The sequence below is a fragment of the Salmo trutta genome, unplaced genomic scaffold (assembly GCF_901001165.1).
Source record: "Salmo trutta unplaced genomic scaffold, fSalTru1.1, whole genome shotgun sequence".
NCBI lineage: Eukaryota > Metazoa > Chordata > Actinopteri > Salmoniformes > Salmonidae > Salmo > Salmo trutta.
The window spans coordinates 1,857,368-1,870,594 of record NW_021822941.1 but is presented as its reverse complement, the minus strand read 5'-3'; the positions used below and the strand labels follow the sequence as shown (position 1 = coordinate 1,870,594).

At 42.3% G+C, this 13,227-nt stretch overlaps 1 protein-coding gene across 1 annotated transcript in view; it reads left to right on the top strand.

Moving 5' to 3' along the window:
* Positions 1–279: 279 nt before the first annotated feature.
* LOC115187347 (adhesion G protein-coupled receptor L3) overlaps positions 280–13,227 on the top strand; it is a gene marked incomplete at its 3' end in the record, with an annotated part of 68,973 nt that continues 56,025 nt past the window's right edge. Inside the window, 1 exon segment of the mRNA XM_029746418.1 lies at positions 280–490. Within this exon segment, the coding sequence (XP_029602278.1) occupies positions 486–490 (5 nt within the window).

Here is a 13,227-nt window from a genome sequence, read left to right as displayed (position 1 = left end):
AGAGAGAGAGAGAGAGAGCTGAGAGAGAGAGAGAGAGAGAGACAGAGAGACAGAGAGCTGGCTTCGTGGATCTTTAGCTATAGTGTTCCCGTCCTCTCTCTCTTCCAATACTGGACTCCTTGCGTTGGAGTCTGTCGGCTATTGCCTCGCTTCACCGGTGGCGTTCGGTGAACAGTGATCTGGATACTAAACACTGAGCCTTCGAAAGGTTGTCCGTTAACCCATGTTACAATCTAGAACTGCGAAGACTATATATCGTTTAAGCATTGTTTCTTGTTTTAAGAGGAATCAGAATTTACCTTGACGATATAAACCCATCGCTGACTTGGAATCAATTGTTTAATTTTTCATTCATTTGAAGGGATTTTTTTTATTCTTCCAAGCAAGAACTGTGGACTGTTACAAGGTAGACGACGGTTATTGTAAAGACACTGCGCTTTCAATGCCTGGATCTGTGCGCGACCATTACTGCAGCTTCGTGTGAGATGTGGTAAGTCAATGCATCGTTCTTCTACCGTTATGAATGACCTATTTGATTTTAGAATAGATGTGGCCTGCACTGTGTAGTGAGGTGATATACGGTAGGCTCGAGCTTCTCCCGTTAGCAGCGTTGGAGACTGATGATGCTCGGTAACGGTGACGGGATGGAATGGGCGTCGCTCCCAGTCCCCGCGCGAGGTCCTGCTTAGATCCGCTCACATTCCTAACGCCTTCTAGCTCCTCCAAATCATCCATATAAACACATTTTCCTTATTTACCTTTCCTCAGTTAACGTTTCTTTTCAACATGTCCGCCGCTCTGCAGGCATAACAAACACAGTAATCTAGTTGTTTATGGTGTTTGAAAATAGCATGTCCTTTTCGTGTCTCCTGTGTGGGTGTCATGAGAGTCTATTCTCTCCGCTCCATCACGGTTCAAAACAACCCGAGAAGGGAAGCGGTGCGGGGAGAGAGACACTCGGGGGGGAAATGGAAACATGTTGTTATGGCAGCCATATCCAGCCACTTGTGTGTTGTTCAGAAACCTGAACGCTCCATTTCATCCGATAATACCAGATAGATTCAGTAGGTTTCTTTAAAATCAACAAAGGCCAATGTTTCAGGAGGTGACAGTGACTTGAATGAATTAAACCTCTTATTTATATCAAGGCACAAATGACCTTGATCTTATGAACAGCAAAAAGGCAGTGTCTGATATGGATCAATAACATGATAGACTGATAGGAGATAATAACATGTCGTTATTTATCATCAGCTGACATTGATTGCCACTGGAAATGATCCCCAGATTGTATTTTCTAAGGCCTACGTTCCAGATGGCTCCCTATTCCCTACATAGTGCACTACCTTTGACCAGAGCCTTATGGGCCCTGCTGAAAAGTAGTGCGCTAAATCGACTTCGTTAGGGCTACGTTTCAGAGGGCCTTAGTAATGTTAGAATGGCTGATAACTTTGTCTCACTGTAGATGATTCATGGACAGTGGTTGTCTTTTCTGAAGAGAGAGGATTGTAGATATATCTCACTGATGCTCAGAGAGGCTTTGGACAAGACACACACACACACACACACACACACACACACACACACACACACACACACACACACACACACACACACACACACACACACACACACACACACACACACACACACACACACACACAATATACACACAATGCACGCATGCAAGCACACACACACAGCATCTCTGAATAGGCAATTGTTCTCTTTGTGGTAGTTAGCTTGCCGTACCTTCGATTTAGAGATCCCAAGAGATCAAATGTCTTTCAAATATAGTTCATTCAGACTGCCTGGGATGGTGAGTATTCTGATTGTGGGTAGGGAGTTTTCCTGATCATGTGACCTAACCAGGAAATCCCCAGGCCCCAGTTATGGCCTTGTAACAAGGGCCCAGAGATCTTGTTGATCAGGTCAGCTGGTCAGAGCTGCCAGATGTGTCAAATGTTGAACCCTGTCACCTTTTGTAAGTGTAAACATCACAACGGCCCTGGTTCACTCTCCTTTACATATCCCATAGGTACTGAGTCAGGAGTTGCTCAACCCTATAACCTATACCATTAAAGGGGAAAACATAAAACTGTTCCTAGGTCAGTGTTTAAGAACAATTTAACCCATATATTCTCAGACAGTCAGGAGTTGTTCAACCCTAACCTATACCATTAAAGGGGAAATACATAAGTGTTACTACACTCTACAGAATGCTGGGTTAAAAACAACCCAATTTGGGTTTTTTGGTAACCCAGCGATGGGTTAATTTTGGAACAGAACACATGTTGGGTTGTGTGAATATCCCAACAAGTTGGGTTGTTGGGATTACCCGTAAAACATGGGTTAATTTAACCATCGGTTGGGTATCTTTTACTCTCATGCTGGGTTGACCTAGTAACTGGGTAATTTTGAATTTAATCCTTAGGTTATTTTCAGGATACGTGGCTTATTAGGGACGTGGCTTTCAGCTAGATCTTATTGGCCACCCGTGAGAGGAGATGTCATTCCTGTTCATCATGTTAAGTTTACATACTGTAAATCCAAATGTTCCGTATGTTTCTTTTTTTTGTTGCATTTGACACTTCTATAATATTAAGATGATTTATTACATATTACAATAAAGTATATCACCTTATTGAATAATAAAGGTATCCCACCTTATTGCATAATAAAAGTATCCCACCTTATTGAATAATAAAGGTATCCAACCTTATTGCATAATAAAGGTATCCCACCTTATTGAATAATAAAGGTATCCCACCTTATTGCATAATAAAAGTATCCCACCTTATTGCATAATAAAGGTATCCCACTTTATTGAATAATAAAAGTATCCCACCTTATTGAATAATAAAGGTATCCCACCTTATTGAATAATAAAGGTATCCCACCTTATTGAATAATAAAGGTATCCCACCTTATTGCATAATAAAGGTATCCAACCTTATTGAATAATAAAGGTATCCCACCTTATTGAATAATAAAAGTATCCCACCTTATTGCATAATAAAGGTATCCCACCTTATTGAATAATAAAAGTATCCCACCTTATTGCATAATAAAAGTATCCCACCTTATTGCATAATAAAAGTATCCCACCTTATTGAATAATAAAGGTATCCCACCTTATTGAATAATAAAAGTATCCCACCTTATTGCATAATAAAGGTATCCAACCTTATTGCATAATAAAGGTATCCCACCTTATTGCATAATAAAGGTATCCCACCTTATTGAATAATAAAGGTATCCCACCTTATTGAATAATAAAGGTATCCCACCTTATTGAATAATAAAAGTATCCCACCTTATTGCATAATAAAAGTATCCCACCTTATTGCATAATAAAAGTATCCCACCTTATTGAATAATAAAAGTATCCCACCTTATTGCATAATAAAAGTATCCCACCTTATTGCATAATAAAGGTATCCCACCTTATTGCATAATAAAAGTATCCCACCTTATTGAATAATAAAGGTATCCCACCTTATTGCATAATAAAGGTATCCCACCTTATTGCATAATAAAAGTATCCCACCTTATTGAATAATAAAAGTATCCCACCTTATTGCATAATAAAAGTATCCCACCTTATTGAATAATAAAAGTATCCCACCTTATTGCATAATAAAAGTATCCCACCTTATTGAATAATAAAGGTATCCCACCTTATTGAATAATAAAGGTATCCCACCTTATTGAATAATAAAGGTATCCCACCTTATTGCATAATAAAGGTATCCCACCTTATTGCATAATAAAAGTATCCCACCTTATTGAATAATAAAGGTATCCCACCTTATTGAATAATAAAAGTATCCCACCTTATTGAATAATAAAGGTATCCCACCTTATTGCATAATAAAGGTATCCCACCTTATTGAATAATAAAGGTATCCCACCTTATTGAATAATAAAAGTATCCCACATTATTGAATAATAAAGGTATCCCACCTTATTGAATAATAAAAGTATCCCACCTTATTGCATAATAAAAGTATCCCACCTTATTGAATAATAAAGGTATCCCACCTTATTGAATAATAAAGGTATCCCACCTTATTGCATCACAACAATGGAATTTACATAGGCTTTCAGCGAACTCATACACTTCTGTAAGCCTCATTGAAGCTACAAAAAATGTCAATGTTCGACCTTAACGCGATAACTATTAGGGTTGGGCTGTATGCAGATGTTCATACCGTCCTACCGTTTCTGTACCATACCAGGGGTTATACGGTGTTACTGCAAGTGCACAAAAGGGCCGCTATTTCTAAAAACAATTTAGGCGAACAGGGATCTTGATCCAGGAGGGTGGTTGAATATCTCTGCTGTAACCAAGAAGCTTGATCTTGACATCTAGCCACTTAGCTAACAAGTTAACAAACCAAATGCATAGCTGGAGCCCTGAGCTGAATATAGTTTACAGATTTCTCATAGTAATATTTAACTTATAGTTATAAGTAGTGGTGTAGCACCTACCCCGCCAGCTCTCACGAGGTATAAGCGGTATATCGCCCAAGCCTAATAACTATACAACAGAACAGACTTTTACTCTCACGGGTGGCTATAAAGAACTATCTGAAAGCCACGCCCCTACTAAACTTCACCTCCAGCCTTCTGAGCTGACCCGCTGGGTCATATCTCAATAACCCAGCACCAATAACTCAGCACCAGCACCAATAACTCAGCACCAATAACCCAGTACCAATAACCCAGGACCAATAACTCAGCACCAATAACCCAGCACCAATAAACCAGCACCAGTAACTCAGCACCAGCACCAATAACTCAGCACCAATAACCCAGCACCAATAATCCAGCACCAGTAACTCAGCACACAGCACCAGCACCAATAACTCAGCACCAATAACTCAGCACCAATAACCCAGCACCAATAAACCAGCACCAGTAACTCACCATTAACTCAGCACCCAGCACCAGCACCAATAACTCAGCACCAATAACCCAGCACCAATAACCCAGCACCAATAAACCAGCACAAGTAACTCATCACCCAGCACCAATAACCCAGCACCAATATCCCAGCACCAAACAACCCAGCACCAATAAACCAGCACCAGTAACTCATCACCAATAAACCAGCACCAGTAACTCATCACCAATAAACCAGCACCAATAACACAGCACCAATAACCCAGCACCAATAACCCAGCACCAATAAACCAGCACCAATAACCCAGCACCCATAACCCAGCACCAATAAACCAGCACCAGTAACTCAGCACCAATAACCCAGCACCAATAACCCAGCACCAATAAACCAGCACCAGTAACTCAGCACCAATAACCCAGCACCAATAACCCAGCACCAATAACCCAGCACCAATAAACCAGCACCAATAAACCAGCACCCAGCACCAATAAACCAGCACCAATAACCCAGCACCAATAAACCAGCTCCTATAACCCAGCACCAATAACCCAGCACCAATAAACCAGCACCAATAACTCTTCACCCAGCACCAATAACCCAGCACCAATAAACCAGCACCAATAACTCTTCACCCAGCACCAATAACCCAGCACCAATAAACCAACACCAATAAACCAACACCAATAAACCAGCAGGAACAACTAGGAACAACTTCACTCATAAAACATCAAACTGTTCCTAGGTCAGTGTCTAGGGACAACTTAACTCATAAAACATCAAACTGTTCCTAGGTCAGTGTCCAGGGACAACTTAACTCATAAAACATCAAACTGTTCCTAGGTCAGTGTCCAGGGACAACTTAACTCATAAAACATCAAACTGTTCCTAGGTCAGTGTCTAGGGACAACTTAACTCATAAAACATCAAACTGTTCCTAGGTCAGTGTCTTAGGCCAGGACCCTAACTACACTGTTTGAACCTCCCCTAGCCAGTCTGAGTGGTGTCAGAGAGCATCTGAGGCCAGGACCCTAATTACACTGTTTGGACCCCCCCCCCCCAGCCAGTCTGAGTGGTGTCAGAGTGCATCTGAGGCCAGGACCAGACCCTAACTACACTGTTTGAACCCCCTAGCCAGTCTGAGTGGTGTCAGAGAGCATCTGAGGCCAGGACCAGACCCTAATTACACTGTTTGAACCTCCCCCCCCCCCAGCCAGTCTGAGTGGTGTCAGAGAGCATCTGAGGCCAGGACCAGACCCTAACTACACTGTTTGAACCCCCTAGCCAGTCTGAGTGGTGTCAGAGAGCATCTGAGGCCAGGACCAGACCCTAATTACACTGTTTGAACCTCCCCCCCCCAGCCAGTCTGAATGGTGTCAGAGAGCATCTGAGGCCAGGACCAGACCCTAACTACACTGTTTGAACCCCCTAGCCAGTCTGAGTGGTGTCAGAGTGCATCTGAGGCCAGGACCAGACCCTAACTACACTGTTTGAACCCCCTAGCCAGTCTGAGTGGTGTCAGAGTGCATCTGAGGCCAGGACCAGACCCTAACTACACTGTTTGAACCCCCTAGCCAGTCTGAGTGGTGTCAGAGAGCATCTGAGGCCAGGACCAGACCCTAATTACACTGTCTGGATGTTGATGTTGAGGACACCTCAGGCTGTACAGTGTGTAACAACAGTAACCAGCCACACTCTGTCTCTTCATTCTGCAGACTATAGCGATAGCTAATCAGGTCATATTGTATCATCCGAGTGCATATCCAAGTATTATTCAAGTTGTTATGATGCAACTCATAGCAAGATCATATATTTCTCTAGAAAATAAAGAAATATGTGATCATATGATAAAAGAACATTGTAAAAAAAAAAAAGCATTGTGTGATGTGATTTTAAACCCTGTCTATGAACTGAAGAACTGGTATTAGTTCCCTAAACTAGTACAGAGACTTTAACTCAACAGGCTTAAAACCCAGGCAGTCACATAAATACACCGAGTCAGCCTCAATTATAAAGTGGAAAAATAACCTAACTGTTAAACCAGACATCTGAATATATATCTGTATCCCAGAATTCAAATAATGAGGTCGGATATACCCAGCCATCCCTATGAGAGATCTAAAATACTCTGTCAAGTGTGAAGACAGAAATCCTCTAAAACTAGGCCCTATATCTCACTCTCTACTTCCCAAATAGCACCCTATTCCCTATATAGTGCACAGGAAATAGTGCATTACACTCTTAGAAAAAAAGATAGTAAGTAGAAGTGTATTTGGTGCTGGGGAGGGTTCTTCATAGAACCCCCTGTATATGGTTATACTCAGAATCCTCTTTGAAGGGTTCTACTGAGAACCGTTTTATTTTTGAAGGGTTCTACTGAGAACTGTTTTATCTTTGAAGGGTTCTACTGAGAACCGTTTTATCTTTGAAGGGTTCTGAGAACCGTTTTATTTTTGAAGGGTTCTACTGAGAACCGTTTTATCTTTGAAGGGTTCTACTGAGAACCGTTTTATTTTTGAAGGGTTCTACTGAGAACCGTTTTATCTTTGAAGGGTTCTACAGAGAACCATTTTATCTTTGAAGGGTTCTACTGAGAACCATTTTATCTTTGAAGGGTTCTTCCTAGAACATTTCCACCAGCCTTATTAGCCTTTAAAATGTCATTATTTATGACAATACATTGCATAATATATCACAAGGCCTTTATTTGAGGGCCTAGTTATACCTTAACACAGTGGTGTTAGGAAACTCCTCGTTTACAGGCCACATCAGACCTGCAGTCAATTTATGCTGGTTTGCAAAGTGATGTTTAATTCCTATTGGAATCCAGCCAGAGTTAGGACATCCAACAAGTGGAATTTATTTTATCACTCGCAACCTCCATTCAGAATGACTGCCAGGGATAGGAAGAGATACTGAGACTACCCCAATCATCTAAACTGGAACAACCATCTCAGTAACGGGTGCAATAAGTCCAACTACTAACAGATTGGATTAGTTTAGAAAAACTTATGCTATTTATCTTTGTGTAGCATGTGTAGCATAAATCAGACGATCAATGTACCTTCAGAAAGTATTCATAACCCCTGACTTATTGCACATTTTGTTGTGTTACAGCATGAATTGAAAAATGGATTAAATCTTTTTTTTTTCTTACCCATCTACACACAATACCCCATAACGACAAAGTGAAAACAAGTTTTTAGAAATCTTTACAAATGTACTGAAAATTAAATACAGATATCTCATTTCCATAAGTATTCACACCTCTGAGAAAATACTTTTGAGAAGCACCTTTGTTGGTGATTACAGTTTTGAGTCGTCTTGGGTATGTCTATATCTGCTTTGTACATCTGGATTTAGGGATTTTCTCCCATTCTTCCTTGCAGATTTTCTCAAACTCTGTTGTTAGCGGTGAACAGCAATCTTCAAGTCTTTCCACATATTTTCAATGGGATTCAAGTCTGGGCTTTGGCTGAGCCACTCAAGGAGTTTCACATTATTGTTCTGCTCCAGTGATGCTGTGGCTGTGTGCTTGGGGGTCATTGTCCTGTTGGAATGTACATCTTCACCCCCAGCCTGTCGTTTGCCCTCAGAAAACCAGGCACAGGTCATCACCCTTATAACACTATCCCTACCGTGAAGCCTGTGCCGCTGAAAAACATCCCCATAGCATGATGCTGCCACCACCATGCTTCACGGTAGGGATGGTGTTAGAGGGGTGATGACCTGTGCCTTGTTTTCTGCAGACAGCGGTTTGCATTCAGGCCAAAGATTGTTTCTTTCTAAATCATGTCCAAAACAATCAAGTTGTAGTGGATGATCAAGGATTTTAGATGCACCTGAGCTCATAACAAGTGTTGTGAATACTTATGTAAATTACATATTTTTGAATTTAATTTTCATAAAATTTGCACAAAATTAAAACAAACATGTTTTCGCTTTGTTATTATGGGGTATTGTGTGTAGATGTGTGATAAAAAAACATATTTGTAATAAATTTTGAATTCAGGCTGTAACACAACAAAATGTGGAATAAATGAAGGGGTAGGAATACTCTCTGAAGGCTCTGTATCTCACAGTAGACTGGAGCCATCAGCTCACTGCACAACCCATAATGTGTGAATGAATGGGATGGCCTGGTTAACTACGGTCGTGTTGGTTGAATCCTCTCTGAAGGCGCTGTATGTAGGAAATAGGAATAGGATGTGTGAATGAATGGGACGGCCTGGTTAACCCAGATTGGAGTTGAGGTCACAGTGATGGGGGAAGTGTTTAGTCTGGTAAAACCTCAATATGATCTAGCCTTATTACTAGGTCTGGTCATGTGATGCGGGTCTTCAGTTCAGTTAGTTACTCCATTAGATAGAGGTAGATGTGGTCTATGCTACTCCATTAGATAGAGGTAGATGTGGTCTATGCTACTCCATTAGATAGAGGTAGATGCGGTCTATGCTACTCCATTAGATAGAGGTAGATGTGGTCTATGCTACTCCATTAGATAGAGGTAGATGTGGTCTATGCTACTCCATTAGATAGAGGTAGATGTGGTCTATGCTACTCCATTAGATAGAGGTAGATGTGGTCTATGCTACTCCATTAGATAGAGGTAGATGTGGTCTATGCTACTCCAGTAGATAGAGGTAGATGTGGTCTATGTTATTCCATTAGATAGAGGTAGATGCGGTCTATGCTACTCCAGTAGATAGAGGTAGATGTGGTCTATGCTACTCCATTAGATAGAGGTAGATGTGGTCTATGCTACTCCATTAGATAGAGGTAGATGTGGTCTATGTTACTCCATTAGATAGAGGTAGATGTGGTCTATGTTACTCCATTAGATAGAGGTAGATATGGTCTATGCTACTCCATTAGATAGAGGTAGATGTGGTCTATGCTACTCCATTAGATAGAGGTAGATGTGGTCTATGCTACTCCATTAGATAGAGGTAGATGTGGTCTGTGTTACTCCATTAGATAGAGGTAGATGTGGTCTATGCTACTCCATTAGATAGAGGTAGATGTGGTCTATGCTACTCCATTAGATAGAGGTAGATGTGGTCTATGCTATTCCATTAGATAGAGGTAGATGTGGTCTATGCTACTCCATTAGATAGAGGTAGATGTGGTCTATGCTACTCCATTAGATAGAGGTAGATGTGGTCTATGCTACTCCATTAGATAGAGGTAGATGTGGTCTATGCTACTCCATTAGATAGAGGTAGATGTGGTCTATGCTACTCCATTAGATAGAGGTAGATGTGGTCTATGCTACTCCATTAGATAGAGGTAGATGTGGTCTATGTTATTCCATTAGATAGAGGTGGATGTGGTCTATGCTACTCCATTAGATAGCGGTAGATGTGGTCTATGCTACTCCATTAGATAGAGGTAGATGTGGTCTATGCTACTCCATTAGATAGAGGTAGATGTGGTCTATGCTACTCCATTAGATAGAGGTAGATGTGGTCTATGCTACTCCATTAGATAGAGGTAGATGTGGTCTATGCTACTCCATTAGATAGAGGTATATGTGGTCTGTGGCTGAGGAGACTGAGTGGTGCTGAATGTCTGTCACACCAGTGGAGGCTGGTGGGAGGAGCTGTAGGAGGACAGGCTCATTGTAATGGCTGGAACACATCAAGCATATGGAAACCACGTTTGACTCCATTCCATTTATACCAGTTTCATTAGTTCCATCCAGCCATAACAATGAGCCCGTCCTCCTATAGCTCCTCCCACCAGCCTCCACTGTGTCACACATATACAGTTACACCTTTCAAACCAAGCCGTTTTCCCACCAACTTTAGCATCCAGAATACTTTTTTTACAGACTGTTCTTTATGTATGAAAGGCATTGCCAGTGATACTTTTATATCCGCCAACCTACCTAGCCATGATTGTTGCAAAGTTCTGCTATGGCTTAGTATGAAATGTAGCCGTAATGCTGAGGCGGCATTGGCACGGGCTACGCTCTTAATCTCTTGATGGTTGTTATGCAGCGCCTGTTACTACTATCCTCCTGGCAGTTTGAAGCTTTGCGAGGCATGGCACAGCGGTCTAAGGCACTGCATCTCAGTGCTAGAGGCGTCACTACAGACTCTGATTCGATTCCAGGCTGTATCACAACTGGCTGTGATTGGGGGAAAGGAGGGATACCTAGTCAGTTGTACACCTGAATGCCTTCAACTGAAATGTGTCTTCCACATTTAACCCAACCCCTCTGAATCAGACAGGTGCTGGGGGCCAGTCCCATAGGGCGGCTCACATTTAACCCAACCCCTCTGAATCAGAGAGGTGCTGGGGGCCAGTCCCATAGGGCGGCTCACATTTAACCCAACCCCCTCTGAATCAGAGAGGTGCTGGGGGCCAGTCCCATAGGGCGGCTCACATTTAACCCAACCCCTCTGAATCAGAGAGGTGCTGGGGGCCAGTCCCATAGGGCAGCTCACATTTAACCCAACCCCCTCTGAATCAGAGAGGTGCTGGGGGCCAGTCCCATAGGGCGGCTCACATTTAACCCAACCCCCTCTGAATCAGAGAGGTGCTGGGGGCCGGTCCCATAGGGCGGCTCACATTTAACCCAACCCCCTCTGAATCAGAGAGGTGCTGGGGGCCAGTCCCATAGGGCGGCTCACATTTAACCCAACCCCTCTGAATCAGAGAGGTGCTGGGGGCCAGTCCCATAGGGCGGCTCACATTTAACCCAACCCCTCTGAATCAGAGAGGTGCTGGGGGCCAGTCCCATAGGGCGGCTCACATTTAACCCATCCTCGACCGGGTTAGGGTTTCACCGTCATTGTAAAAAATGATTTGTTCTTAACAGGCTTGCCTAGTTAAAGGTTAAATAAAAAAAGAAAGAAAATGTCACTTCACCCATCTCTTCTCATAGAACACCACAATAACTGTTTTCTAATCTACAACTGGATGGATCCATAAAGAATGACTGTGGGAATAAATATCACTGAATAACGAAAATATTAGAATAAAGTAGGCTAATTCAATTTAAGTAATCAAATTGTTACTTACTGAAACTCCCAAAGTCATCCCCAATAGTTATAATACATGTGAAGCAATAGTCTACCCGCGTGTGGTCAACTATTTCAGCACCGTTTCACGCTGCTTTGAGACAAGCGTATGGACTCTTCTTGATGAATCAATCAATGTCAGATGTATTTTTCTTCTCCCTGAATATTTGGATATTGGTTAGACTACAACTAGGCTGTGGAAATGTTAGCTAAGTTGAGGTGGGTGCTGCTCATGATCATCTTGTCTAGGTGGTTCGTTGATCAACACTGACCACAACATTTTGACAGCATGTTACTTAGCTTAAACAAGCTAATTATTTTGCTCTTCACTTCAGTCGCTTAGTAACCTAGACGGACTGCTGACCAAAAGGCTGTGTCAATGTCAGTCAATGTGATTTTGTTTCACTGAATCTCCGTCTGTATAGGCTATTTGGTTATTTGTTTTCCTGGCAGGGCAAACTGTATACTGTTTATACTGCTATACTGTAGTCTAAATCAAGTATTTATCGATCACTGATCAGAAACATTTAGCATGCTATACTGTAGCCTAAATCAAGGTGGTGAAATATGAACGAGACTCTTTCTTTTGAAAATAGGATTTCTGTTATTTTCTCTGGGTATCATGATGTAGATACTCTCAGTGTAAGACTCTACACCTGCTCCCTAACCCAGTGGAGGGAGGGTAGGAAAGACTCTACGCCTGCTCCCTAACACAGTGGAGGGAGGGTAGGAAAGACTCTACGCCTGCTCCCTAACACAGTGGAGGGAGGGTAGGAAAGACTCTACGCCTGCTCCCTAACACAGTGGAGGGAGGGTAGGAAAGACTCTACACCTGCTCCCTAACACAGCAGAGGGAGGGTAGGAAAGACTCTACGTCTGCTCCCTAACACAGTGGAGGGAGGGTAGGAAAGACTCTACGCCTGCTCCCTAACACAGTGGAGGGAGGGTAGGAAAGACTCTACGCCTGCTCCCTAACACAGTGGAGGGAGGGTAGGAAAGACTCTACGCCTGCTCCCTAACACAGCGGAGGGAGGGTAGGAAAGACTCTACGCCTGTTCCCTAACACAGTGGAGGGAGGGTAGGAAAGACTCTGCGCCTGCTCCCTAACACAGTGGAGGGTAGGAAAGACTCTACGCCTGCTCCCTAACACAGTGGAGGGAGGGTAGGAAAGAGATGAAACGTCAAAAGAACAGGGGCTCTGGTTCAAAATATCACCTTTTATATATGACAGCAGTTCCACACATTGTGCAAGTTCTGTGTGGAAAAATATTATTTGTATTTAATTTTTACAAA